General features: G+C 52.4%; 6 protein-coding genes across 6 annotated transcripts; 3 read left to right on the forward strand and 3 right to left on the reverse strand.

Moving 5' to 3' along the window:
• Positions 1-235: 235 nt before the first annotated feature.
• J4E85_002017 (uncharacterized protein) lies at positions 236-797 on the reverse strand (the record flags this gene model as incomplete). Its single annotated transcript, XM_051466297.1, has 3 exons — positions 236-332; positions 381-663; positions 716-797. The coding sequence occupies 3 exons, from the start codon at positions 795-797 to the stop codon at positions 236-238; spliced, it is 462 nt and encodes a 153-aa protein (XP_051329152.1).
• A 1,136-nt stretch (positions 798-1,933) lies between these two features.
• On the forward strand, positions 1,934-3,562 carry J4E85_002018 (uncharacterized protein; the record flags this gene model as incomplete). The annotated part of the gene is made up of 1 exon (XM_051466298.1): positions 1,934-3,562. The coding sequence occupies one exon, from the start codon at positions 1,934-1,936 to the stop codon at positions 3,560-3,562; it is 1,629 nt and encodes a 542-aa protein (XP_051329153.1).
• A 579-nt stretch (positions 3,563-4,141) lies between these two features.
• Positions 4,142-5,062, forward strand: J4E85_002019 (uncharacterized protein; the record flags this gene model as incomplete). Its single annotated transcript, XM_051466299.1, has 1 exon — positions 4,142-5,062. One exon carries the CDS (start codon positions 4,142-4,144, stop codon positions 5,060-5,062), a length of 921 nt encoding a protein of 306 aa, XP_051329154.1.
• Positions 5,063-5,352: 290 nt separating this feature from the next.
• Positions 5,353-7,352, forward strand: J4E85_002020 (uncharacterized protein; the record flags this gene model as incomplete). Its single annotated transcript, XM_051466300.1, has 2 exons — positions 5,353-7,297; positions 7,324-7,352. 2 exons carry the CDS (start codon positions 5,353-5,355, stop codon positions 7,350-7,352), a joined length of 1,974 nt encoding a protein of 657 aa, XP_051329155.1.
• Positions 7,353-8,015: 663 nt separating this feature from the next.
• On the reverse strand, positions 8,016-9,002 carry J4E85_002021 (uncharacterized protein; the record flags this gene model as incomplete). The annotated part of the gene is made up of 1 exon (XM_051466301.1): positions 8,016-9,002. One exon carries the CDS (start codon positions 9,000-9,002, stop codon positions 8,016-8,018), a length of 987 nt encoding a protein of 328 aa, XP_051329156.1.
• Positions 9,003-9,523: 521 nt separating this feature from the next.
• Positions 9,524-11,869, reverse strand: J4E85_002022 (uncharacterized protein; the record flags this gene model as incomplete). Its single annotated transcript, XM_051466302.1, has 1 exon — positions 9,524-11,869. One exon carries the CDS (start codon positions 11,867-11,869, stop codon positions 9,524-9,526), a length of 2,346 nt encoding a protein of 781 aa, XP_051329157.1.
• Between the last annotated feature and the right edge of the window lie 279 nt (positions 11,870-12,148).

Raw genomic sequence — 12,148 nt, forward strand, 5'->3', positions numbered from 1 at the left:
GTAGCTGACATCTGCAACTAGTAGATCAAAGTCAAGAATCTCATTATTCGGGACGCTTTAAGAGCATGTATCATAAACGTGGTATCGGGGGTTCGGACGCACCATAACACGAACGCCACGCTGGACATTACATTCTAACCGCGTGTACAAGAGTAAGATTAGGAAAGATATGGGTATCATGAGTTATAAGACCAACAGCTGGTCTGGACCGTATCGCGCGACAGAGAATCGTCGTTTAGACGCCGGCCATGTTCGGCGCAGGAGCGGTGTCATTCCTGGGGGAGCTGCGAATGTGCAGCGCCGCAAGCACGGTCGAAGCAACAAAGGCAACCCTGTAGTATGTCAGTACACAGTCGCGGGTGAGAATTGAGGTTGCGTACCAGTTGAAAGCAGAGAAGACGATGGCAGCGACTCCGCAGCTGTAGAAAGTGCCTTGGCGGCCAGCCCACCAGTTGTTACCCCATCGAGTGGCCACTGCAACGAAGGCTGCGAACCAGAAGATCATGGTAATAAACTCGACTCCGCCAATCGCAAACTTGTGGGCTGCAGCGGGGAAGCGAGCTGGTGCGAGGACGAGATATGCGACAGCCAGGAGGGTCCAGATGGATGTGAAGAGCATGAAGGCGACGCTCGCCGGCACCCAGGTGACGTAGGCATCGACAACTGGAGACATGTTAGTAACGCTACGGCATCGAATGGTCCGTGTGCAACATACTGTAGGCTGTAAGACCCAGCACGATGATGCTGAAGACGACTTGTACGCCGCGCAGGCCTAGGACAAGAGCGGGTGCGACCATTTTGATAGAAGAGGCGCTACGGCTACGCGATGGATGGCTGCAGGGGCTACGGAGCGGGTAGGCAGATTGTGGCTGCAGATGTCTTCGCTACCGAAAGTCGATGGTATTTGTTGTTTGCCGCAGTTGAGTGTAGAGAGGCTCGATGAGGCCTGCAACACAGCGGCGGCCTGGTTCTTTATGCCTCCGCACAGGCTGGCAGGCGATGATGCTGCCACGACCTTGTCCCTTCTTGATTTCCCTGAAACCGACGTCACTCGCAGTGGCGCATGATCAGGGAGCCACATGTCGCGTCCATGATTGGTCAGTCGCCGCGATCCCAGCTCTTAGTGCCGCTGGCGATGCGACGTGTTGCACAACCTTCTCGCATCTTCTCCTCTTTGTCCTGGCCTTGTCCCCCGCACTACAATCAATCTTCGCGTTCCTTCATCTCAAAATAATCTGTAACTTGACAGCTTTATTTTCGGACGCGTCCAGCGTCTTGTTTCAACACAAAGGTCCCACGCTCGGTGTTTGGGCAGCGTCGTCAAACACATGTGGCGGTGCACGGTTTCATTTTCCACAGCCTGCGACGTGACGCGGCCAAGGGTATGCCGGCAACACGGCAGATGCAGCGCAGCGCCGCATCACGTATACACCGCCTACTAGACTGCTGGCTTTGTGGTTCTTCAACATTCGCAGTGCGCTCCGAGATGCACAAAAGTGCATTCCATGGCCCAACTCTAATCAATTCACCAATTCGATGCAACGAACCGGGTCAATGTCCGCCAACGAACGTACAGCGGCATGTCGTCACGGAGTCTTGAGGCTATGCGAAGCGTCAGCCTCCATCGAATGATGTTCGCTGACCTGTAGTGGCATGAGGATACCTAGCGCAACCAACACCGCCGCGGCCCGTGATGCAACAGGTCGTCTAGCTCTAGCAACAGTTTCGCTGTTGCATTGTTGCTACAACATACCGCGAGGGTATGGTCGAAGAGTTCATGTGCTGTGCACCAGTACTCTGTGACGAGTACAATGAAGCGATATGGTGTTTGCCTGAATTTACAATGCGAGACCTGTTGGACTAAAGTGCACATCCCTAGATTGACCTAGACTTTCCGATCAAAAGCCTCCGCGTGGGTACGAGCAGTGTAGAGATGTCTGACCAGGACTCAGCACCGCCGACTTCGCCTTTCATCCCCAATGACCACGAGGGGAAAATTGCCATGGCTTCGCGTCATGATAGCATGCTCTCGGAGCAAGGCCTGGAAGTCGCAGAACTGAGAGCGAGAGTCGCCGAACTTGAAAGTTCTTCGGCTCTGGCTACGAACATGCGTAACGAAGTTTCTCACGAACTCCAATTCTACAAGAACGAAGTAGCAAAGAAGAAAGATGAGATCTATGACATGACCAGTGCGTCCAATAAACAGTCCAGAGACTACAAAGCCCTCGAGGTCAAGATGGCCGATGAGCAGAAGCTTCGCGAGATGGAAAAAGAAGTTGTTCGTGGGAAAACAACGAAGAAGCGTACCAAGGAGGATCAAGAAGCAACACACGTCATCGCTCAGCTACAAACCGAACTCGGTGCCAAGGATACTAGGATCGACCAACTGGAAGCTCGATTATCCAACCTCAAGCCTCCTGGAAACGCGTACCGCGAAGCCCAGACTCTCCTAGCTAACTGCCGCCCAACAGATTTGCATCACGAGCACGACTGCGTGGAGCACCAAAAGCGTATATCCCAGCAGCTTGTGGATGCTCAAGAACTACTGGCCGCCGCCGAAGCAGAAGCAGAAGGATTTCGTCATCTTGCGAAGGCTAATGCAGATCTAACTGATGGCCAGGCTACGGACTTGGAGTGTATCCGGGAACTGAGAGATGAGAACGAGCGACGCCACAACGAAGTTAATCATCTCAATGAAGTCATTGGCAGTTTACGCGCCGAACAGCATTTTGCTTCCAGCGAGTTCCATGATATCGATCTCGACGACACGGCAACCCAATCTCTTTCCTTTGGTCCTTTGACAAATGTCTGCATTACTCCCATCGCTCCTGAAGACAACAAAGCCGAGCTGCGTGCCCTAGAGCTGGAAGTTGAAGGCTTGACATCAGAAAATCATAGCCTTTCGCTGGAGTGTACCGAGTTGGAGTCGAAGCTCGTGTCTGTCATGTCCACACTGAAGGCTCTGGATCAGGAACAAGAAATAAGGAACAAATGTACACTGACTCTCTCCGACCTACAAAACAGTTCGACCTCTCCACGCACGCCAATTGTCGCAAACAAGTCCGTAATCAACCCTGACATGCTGGCTGGACTGGAGGATCTTGGTAAGTCCATCAACAACCTCAGCGACCCACCGTTCAAGGTGACCACTCCTGCTGCTAACACGCGAGCTACATCCGACCTACCCAACGTGGCCTTGACAATCAACATCAAACCAAGCAACAAGCGAAACTACTCTTTGTTCCAGCGCGTCAAAAGCGCCATGTCTTCGACCTCCAAAGTCGACATCAAAGGGCCCAAAGAGATCGCCAACCAATTTGTAGCCCTCATGGAGGATGTCGAGAAGGATCATGCAGAAAAGACCAAGCGTGTTGTCGAGCTAGACAAGGCCGTTCGTCAGTATCGGGCGCATGCTGAAGCTCTGGAGGCACAGATCCGTAATCAAGCCAAGTGCTTGGATCCTGTGCATCGCACGTTGGCTGACGAGCTCGCTGCCAAAAACGAGCAGTTTGCTATGCAGGAACAGCTTTTGGCTACATTTCGGCACAGCAATGTAGCATAGGCTTTGTCTTCTTGACCAAGTCGCCTTGATTGAGTAGGGAGAGAGCATTATTTAACTCTTGTTTCTTGAACATCTTGCCCTGAAGTGATTAATATATGAGTAATGAGATGCTAAACTCCTCGATCCGCCGTCCTGCAGATGGTAGACGACATGGACGCACGCTGCGCAGTCCGCCCAATTCACTCTTATCGCGCAGTTCGCGCAATTCGCCTAAGACGCGCTTTCCGTGAAAGCGCGGAACGGTCGACACCTTTCCATAACTCACCCGATTGGGCAACTGCTCATCGAGTTCCCGGTGATGTCATGGTAGTGGGGTCCGTGCGCGCCCACGCATCTTCGACGCGATTGCTTCCACATCATCCGTCGTCACACGCGCCATCACGAAGATGCTCCCTTCCAAACCCGCGCGAACACGCGTCAATACAAACTCCGCGGTTCTTCCCGAATATGTAGACGATATCACCTGACGGCAGCAGTGGCAGCGTCGCGTATTGCTGGCATGGGTCATCCGACTGGAGCCTATTTTCCCTGACGACGGCCTACATCTCGCGAAGAATGGCATCCTCATCCCCATTTGCGATGGAAAAGATCCAGTGCGACCGGTTTTACTTCGAGTGGAAGGGCCATCCTATCGACGACCTCGCCACTTTTCGCAATGTTACACTTGCAGAACGGCCGGACAAACCAATCGCATATCTGGCTGGGGATTCGTCTCTTGACAACAAGCACTGGGTCGACAAGACTAGTCCTATCCTTCCAAACCATCTGCCAAGCGTTTACAATACAGCATTCAAGCATCCTTGCGTTCCGAAGCCCGATGTCGCGTTCTGGATGAACAACCTGCTCGAGCATCGTGCGACTTGTATTAACACGGCGGTAGAAGAATCCATGCTTCGAGATCGAGACGACGTACTCCTACCGCACGACGAGTTCATTCGCGATAATATTCGTTCGAACGACGTGTTGATCGTTAGCGTTGGCGCCAACGACATTGCGCTGCGCCCGAACCCTTCCACGATACGACACATGCTACAGCTCGCCTGGCTGACCCAACGCAAAAGCCTAGAGAACGGGACCGCAAGCGCACTGCAGTACTTTAAGCACATGTTCGGTACCAAGACCCAAGACTACATCGCTCGCCTTACCGCCAAAACCAAGCCTCGCGCCGTCATCGTCTGCATGATATACTTCCCACTCGAGTCGGGTTTAGGGCAGACCAGTTGGGCTGATACGCAGCTCAAGGCGCTAAGATACAACTCGTACCCGGGGCAGCTACAAGCCGCCATTCAAGCGATATACGAGATGGCGACGAAAGCAATACGGCTTGAGGGTACGGAGATAGTGTCATGCGCGCTGTATGAGGTGCTCGATGGCAAGCTGGCCGATGACTATACAGCAAGGGTTGAGCCAAACGAAGCGGGCGGAAAGAAGATGGCTGCGAGGTTCGTTGAACTGTTGGACGAGATTCTGGAGAAGTCAGACATACCGGAGACTACTTGAGGCGTATGTGTGTCACTTCACATTTGGTAAAGAGTACCGTCCTTCTACTGGACCCCCGGGTCGACGAATTTGAAACCCGCAATCGCGATCGGTCTTCTTTCAGAACTGCAGGATGGGTGCATTCCTTGCCTCCTTGTTCAGGCAGCGTCTTTGTGAACCTTTCGCCTTTGTCTGTTGCGCTGCGCCTTTCTTTCACGCGAACTCGATATGTTCGCTCAACATCCTGTAGATGATCGGACTTTGAAGACACACTGTTTACCTCTGCTAGTCTTGAAGCAAAACTGACAATCATGGAGAGATACGCCTTTGCACGACGTGCGCTCAGCGCGATGCCCACTACACCCGACGATGTTGTCTTTCTCGCAGCGGTCTTTGTTGCATTCGGTTCCGGAGCCTTACTTCTTCACTGGATTCGCCGTGTTCGTGACATTGGATTGCAGAAGCAGTGGCACGATGCGCAGATGAGGACCTTGCAGGAAGGGTTCGCTGCTTTCGAACAGTTACCGCAGCAGTTGAACGCCATCAACGCCAGTATCGGCGAGCTTCGCGAGAAGGCAGATGGAGCTACCGATCGATTCAATACTATTAGCGACCGTGTTAACGATCTCAGCCAACATGTTGATCATCTCCAAACCGTTGGCGCTGGCACTCACGATGTCAAGAGGCCCTCGACTGTGCAGCCAACAACGGATGCGAACGAGCTTGTGGCGGTCAAATCACATATAAAGAATTTGGAGAGCAAGATGAGCGAGATTACCAAACAAAAGGCCGTGCTAGAGCAGGCCAATGTGAGCTTGAAGGAAGATCTTGAGCGCGCCACCAAGTCCGATGGAGAGGAGAAGAGTGATGAGTACAAGACACTGCTCATGCAGAATGAAGAGCTTCAAACTCAGGTCACCCAAACTGAACGGTCTTTACGAATCCTTGAGCAAGAAAAGGAGCGCGTTGCTGCCAATGGAGACCCCGCGATGAAGCAGCAGGAGGAAACGATAAGAAACTACGAAAACGAGATCGAGGGACTAGAGGAAAGACTGGCATTGGCTCAAAACGATCGGACTACGGCGAGAGACGAGATGACGCAAATGTCGTCTGAACTCGAAGAATTGGAGAGTAAGCTATCAACGGCGCAGAGCGATCAAGATGAGATGAGAAAAGAGAACCTCAGTCTGTCTTCGGAGGTCAGTGAATTAGAGACAAGCCTATCATCAGCTCGAAGTGATCAGCAAAGAATGGCACAAGAGATCCAAAACCATTTGGCTGTAGTCCAACGACTACGAGATGATCTGTCGTCAGCTGAGCATGAACGGGACCAGCAAAGGGAAGCAAACGAGAGCCTCGCTGGGCTGAATGAGAGCACAGGACAGCCGGAAGCGGATCAGAGCGCGATCGTAGATCTCAAAGAAAAGCTAAAGGCAGAGACTCTCAAGAGCGCTGACTTAAAAGTCAGAAACGATGTACTCACTAAAGACATCGGAAAGAACGAGGCCCATATCGAAACGATGAAAGCAGATGAAGTGCAGAACAAGCAGCAGCTGGACCGTCTCACGAGCCAAGTCGAGTCGTTGGAGAGGCAAAAGATGGATTTAGAAGCGACGTTGGAAGAGCACAGTCAGGCAAAGGAAAGTGAGGATCAAGCTGAGGAGCATGGCGAAGGACTACAGGACAACAATTCTAGTGACACTCCAGAGCAGAGAGACGAGTCGCAGCCAGATATGACGAAGTTGCCGACCTCGCCTCAGCAGTCGAACACGTCAGGAACTGCACCTGATGATAGCTGGGTAGAGGTCGCCGCTCAACCTCCCACAGCCCCAGACGGAAGACCGACGACCGATGGCGAAAGCGCAGAAGTTGATGAAGCCTTAAGTCCTGTAGTGAAACTCCCCATGGCGCCAGCCGCCGAGGCCAGTGGAAGACCAGCCACAGGAAAAAGCTGGGCAGATGACGATGGACAAGATTTCGATCCAGAGATCCAGAGATTTGCTGCTAGAACGGCAAGCCTTCCAAGTGCGCCCTCATCAATCAACTCTCCAGCGCAAGAGAGCCCCGACTCCCCAGCCCCCAAACCACAACCTACTATCGATACTAGTATGGCCAACAATGCTTCAGGCGCGACCACCCCGCATAGCAACGCATCGTCACTGCCAGTTGGCCCGTCCCCTACGTCTGATACTGTAACAGCCCTTTGCAAGTACTGTGACATTGACGTCCCGGTCGACATGATCCAATTGCCCAATGGTAGGCGGTATCTAGACTGGCCTAAGCATTCGAGAGAGACAGGTTGCAAGAATAGAGCACTAGGAATCTCTTCTCGGCCGCAAAGTCGTGGAGGCCCAGGATCTCCCAGCTCCGCAGGTTTCAGTCCAGGTGGCTTCAATGGGAACTTTCCAAACTCTAACAGGAGTAGACCTGACAGCAGGAACAGCTACGGTAGCGGTCGGGGTTCGAAGCCTTCTAGTCCCAGCGACATGAGTCCTGGCAGTCGCCGTGGATCTTTTAGTCCCCGCGGAAGAGGTGGATTTGAAGGCAGAGGCGGATATGGTAGGGGTAGGAGCTCAGAGCGTTCTAGTCCTGTAATGAATAGTCCAGGCAGTTATCAGAGCTCCGATAATGGCGGTGATGGAGGACAATACGGTAGGGGTGATAGAAGCAGGCCCAGTAGCGGTGGAGGCGATTGGAGGCCTCATCGGTTTGCACATGATGGGAATGATCGAAGTAGTGGAACTTAGTGGAACTCGTCGTTTGATGAGGTGAACTTCAATCAGGGTTGAGGTCTATTTCAAGTAGCTGTTATGTTTACAGGGCTACAGTTGTGGAGGAGACGAGATGTGGGATCAATATGAACTCTGCAGCGAGTATGTGTGCTTAATGCTAGTTATTAGGTGATATTCCTTGACCGGCCTTCTCTTCTTCCCATGTTATTCGACCAGGTACATCCGTAAGCGGTTAAGATAGCTTAAGCCTCCCGGATCTCTTTGCACAAGGCTTCATACTTCTCCTTCCACTCTTGCACTTCCCCTTCTCGCTCTTTGAGCTTGGCAGCAAGCTCATCCTTCCTTGCCACGTGCTTACGTAACACAAACCTTAGTTTTGCTGTAAAGTTCTTCTCACTCTCATAGGTCTTTTTCCATCCAGCTGCTTCCTCACGCGCTTTTGCGAGCTGTTTCTCAATATCATCACTGGTAGCCTCCGCCTGTTCCTCCTTGGTCTCCGGCGCTGTACTGCTGTCTCGGTGTGCGCGGTCGCTAGTATCGGCTTCGTTAGGGAGGCTATCAAGCTTTGCGTCTTGTATCTGAGTAGTCGTGGACGCCTCGGTCTTCTCAGACCCATACGCGTCGTCCTCATTTTCTTGCGCATCGGCTGCCCAAGCTTGCTCCGCAACATGGCGACAAAGCTTCTCGAAGCAAAGCCAGAAATCGTGCTTGAACCCTTCAATGGCGTCGTCGAAGCCCTGAACCAGGAGGTTGTAGCGGAAGAACACCTCAAGCAAGACCAAGTGCTCATGGTCAACTACTGTGAGGACCGTGGAGAATGGCGGTACAAGATCGTAGTCGCGCCGCAATACTGGTAGTGCTTCCTCGCCATTAATGTCGACAATCTTCCAAGTACTCCTACTAAATGGAAACGAATCGGACAGTACTATAGTACGGTGTTCCAGATCCCAGAGAATTTCTAAGGGTTTCATCGTCACCTGTGGGTATTGAGACGCTGCTTTGGTATCTTTCTGCCATCCTAGGATAGCGCCGAAGTGACCGGGAACACGTTCTTCGAGCTTGAGTGAAGCTATGTTGAGCAGCGCTTGTAGCTCTTCGGGGAAGTACTTCAGTGCGTAGCGGTGTCCGTCCGCGAGACTGGATACCGTCTTCATGTGTTGAAATTTCTGGGAGTTGTCGACCGGGGTGTCTTCATGTTGCGTCGTCTTAAGGTCAGTCTGGTCTGTCATTTTGTTCGTTCAGGAGAGGTCTGTTCGATCTTTTAGCAGATGTGATGGCGGTGATAGAACGTTTCAAGTTGTGTTATATCGCTGGTTTGTTTGTTAGTGATTGGAGTCTCAGACGCGCGCAATGCGACTAGCGAGTGCTAGATTCTTCACTATACGACTAGAAATCGCGTTTGTCTCATGTATCAGCGTTGATTGTCACCCTTGCTAATTTTTTTATTCACTTAGATACACACACGCACGTCAGCTGTAGAAGCGGCAATTCGCCTCGCAGACCTTGACGCCCTAACACATCGCGCTCTCGATGCGGCATTGTCGATCTGGATGCGTTGATTCGTCTGAAAAGACATGATGACGTCTACGAAGAAGGCATAATCGTTAGAAACGAGGTAAGTAGTGAAGAAGGGGCTTGGCAGGATAGGACGGAATGTGATGTGAAAGTTGGTAGGCCTTTGAATACTCATTACATTATGGCATTGTTGGAACTAAAGATTACATGACTTTTGACTGAACTTGAAGCGCGTTCAAGCCCTCCATTTCCGTCCCAAAGCCCTCTTGCTCCACTGATGTCCGCCAAAGCTGTCGCCGTTACGAGCCTTCTCCTCATAAAGCTTCTTGCTCAGCTGCTTGTACAAGAACTTGCCGTTGTTGTGGAAGTTGATGCTGTGGTCACTGTCGGTGAAAAAAGTGTTCTGCATCTTCTCAGGAGTGACCTGGTTGACCATGAGGAGATCGACGAGCGCAGCCGAGTTTTGGAAGTGTACGTTGTCGTCACCGGTACCGTGCTGGATGACGACACCACCAGCGATGTTCTTGAAGCCAGTGGCGTCGTGGACACGGCTGCGGTTGTAGCCTTCGGGGTTAATGTCGGGAGTCTTCATGTAGCGCTCGGTGTAAAGAGAGTCGTAAAAGCGCCAGTCACTGACAGGAGCGGTGATCATGGCGTAGCTAATGATTGGGTCGCCGACCTCAACGACCTTGGAGGAGAGGTAGCCACCGTATGACCAACCCCAGATACCAATGTGTTCGCTGTCGATCCACTCGTTCTTGGCCATCTCCTTGGCAGCCCAGATCTGGTCTTCAGCCTCAAGTTCACCGAGGTTGGAAGTGACGAGAGACCGGAAAGCACGACCCTTACGACCGGTACCACGGTTGTCGACGGTGAGAGTTACGTATTCGAGCTCGGGGTCAGAAGCAATGTAAGCCTTCCAGTTGAGTGCGTTGAAGGACTTTTGTACCTCCTTGGCGTTGGGACCACCGTACGGAAGAAGAATGAGAGGGTACTTCTTGCTGGGGTCAAAGTTGGGTGGAAGACGGAGCATGGCATCCAGGGTATATCCGGAAGGGTGCTCCATATCAAGGTACGTAATGTTGGGAAGAGCGTAGCCCTGAAGCTTCTCGTAAAGCGCAGTGTTGTTGACAATTGTGCGAATTGGCTCGGTGGAGTTGATGGAGTACAGCTCCTGGTATGGAACGTCGGGTCCAGCATAACGAGAGACGTAGTATGAGCCACCGGAAGAGAATGAAGCGGTCCAGAAAGCGGTCACAGTGTCGTCAACCAATGCAGTCTTCTCGCCGGAGAAGCTGACGGAGTACATGTGAGACTCAGCACTGTGATGCTCGGTGGAGGTGTAGTAGATGAGTCCGCGAGAGTAGTCAACCTTGAGAACGCTGAGAACCTCCCATTCGCCAGATGTCAGCGCGATGGGCTCTCCGCCGCTGACGGGGAAGAGGTAGATGTGCGCCCAGCCGCTCATGTCAGAAAGATCCATGTAGTACTCGGTAGCGTTTCCGTAAGACGCGTTTGCGGTCTCAACAGCTCCGATGTAGCGAACCTGCATCAAGTTCTCTAGCCATCCATCGGTACCGTCACGCTCGCGAATAACCTTGGATGACCCAGCCTCAACATCAACGAGTACCAGCTTCTCCATATCTTGGACACGGTTGTAGGCACGGTACATGACCTGGCTGTGCTGCTCGGTAAGCCAGACAACTTCGCCAATGACGAGATCGTCCTCTGGGAAAGCATCAATGGGGACATTGGTGTATTCGCCAGACTCCACATCAAGCAAGTTCATGACCACCGTGGGGTTCTTGGTGCCGACCTTGGGGTAACGGAGCTCCAATTCGTTCGGGTAAACGGGAACGTATTCAGCATCGTCTTCAATGTAGTATGGTATCCTGAATGTGCCAACGCCAGTCTCGTTGAAGCTGAGGAAAGCAATCCTGGTTCCGTCGGGAGAGAACCACAGAGTGTAGCGGTCGCCAAAGATCTCCTCCTCGTAGACCCAATCAGGAATAGCATTGAAATAGTCGGGGCCTCCATCCTCAGTAATCTGGGAGATGGTGCCATTGGTGGACATGTACAAGTTGTTTCCCTTGACGAATGCAACCTGAGATGACGAAACCGGGCTCCATTCAGCGTACTGAATATCGCCGATGGACTCGGGATCAAGAGATACGGACTCTCCAGTCGCAACATCCATGATCAGGTAGTCGGCGAAGTAAGAGTGGCGGTACTGCTTGGTGTAGTTGACGGCCCACATGACTTTGGTCGCATCGGGCGAGATGAAGTAGTCCCAGTAGTCAGCCGGGACCTGATCAGCCGAGATGAAAGTTGAGGATTCGCCAGTGGCGACGTTCTCGAAGACAAAGTCTCCAGACGCGGCTGTGTAGATGTAATCGCCATCCTCTCCGGTGCCAACCCAGGTGAAAGATCGGGTTGAGGGCGTCAAAGAACCAGGAGCGTTGGTGGTCTCATTGTAACTCAGACGCTTTGTGCCATTGCCGAGAGGTTGGTGTGGCATGCGCGGAGGGTCGATGGCGTGAATCAACGGCAGCGCCGCAGCGAGGATCGCGAAAGAGCGCATGGCGACGCACTTGCAAGAAGCAAGAACGATACGTCGGGTAGAAACTCAAGACGAATGCAACAAAGCACCTGTCGTGCTCAGGCCAGGCAACGAACCTATTTATCTACCTTCCACTGCATCTATCAGTCTAATTGATATGCGCATCGTAGTTGCCGCATTGAGCAGGTGTTAAGCCTCCCAAGGCGCGCTGCGTCCCCGCCAAGAGGCACCAGCAACCGGCATCTCGGATAAACAAGGTCTGCAGTGGGCGCCTTGTGTTGCCTGCATCCTTTGCAAGCG

Source organism: Alternaria conjuncta (assembly GCF_024043145.1).
Source record: "Alternaria conjuncta strain BMP 0040 chromosome Unknown scaffold_3, whole genome shotgun sequence".
Lineage (NCBI taxonomy): Eukaryota > Fungi > Ascomycota > Dothideomycetes > Pleosporales > Pleosporaceae > Alternaria > Alternaria conjuncta.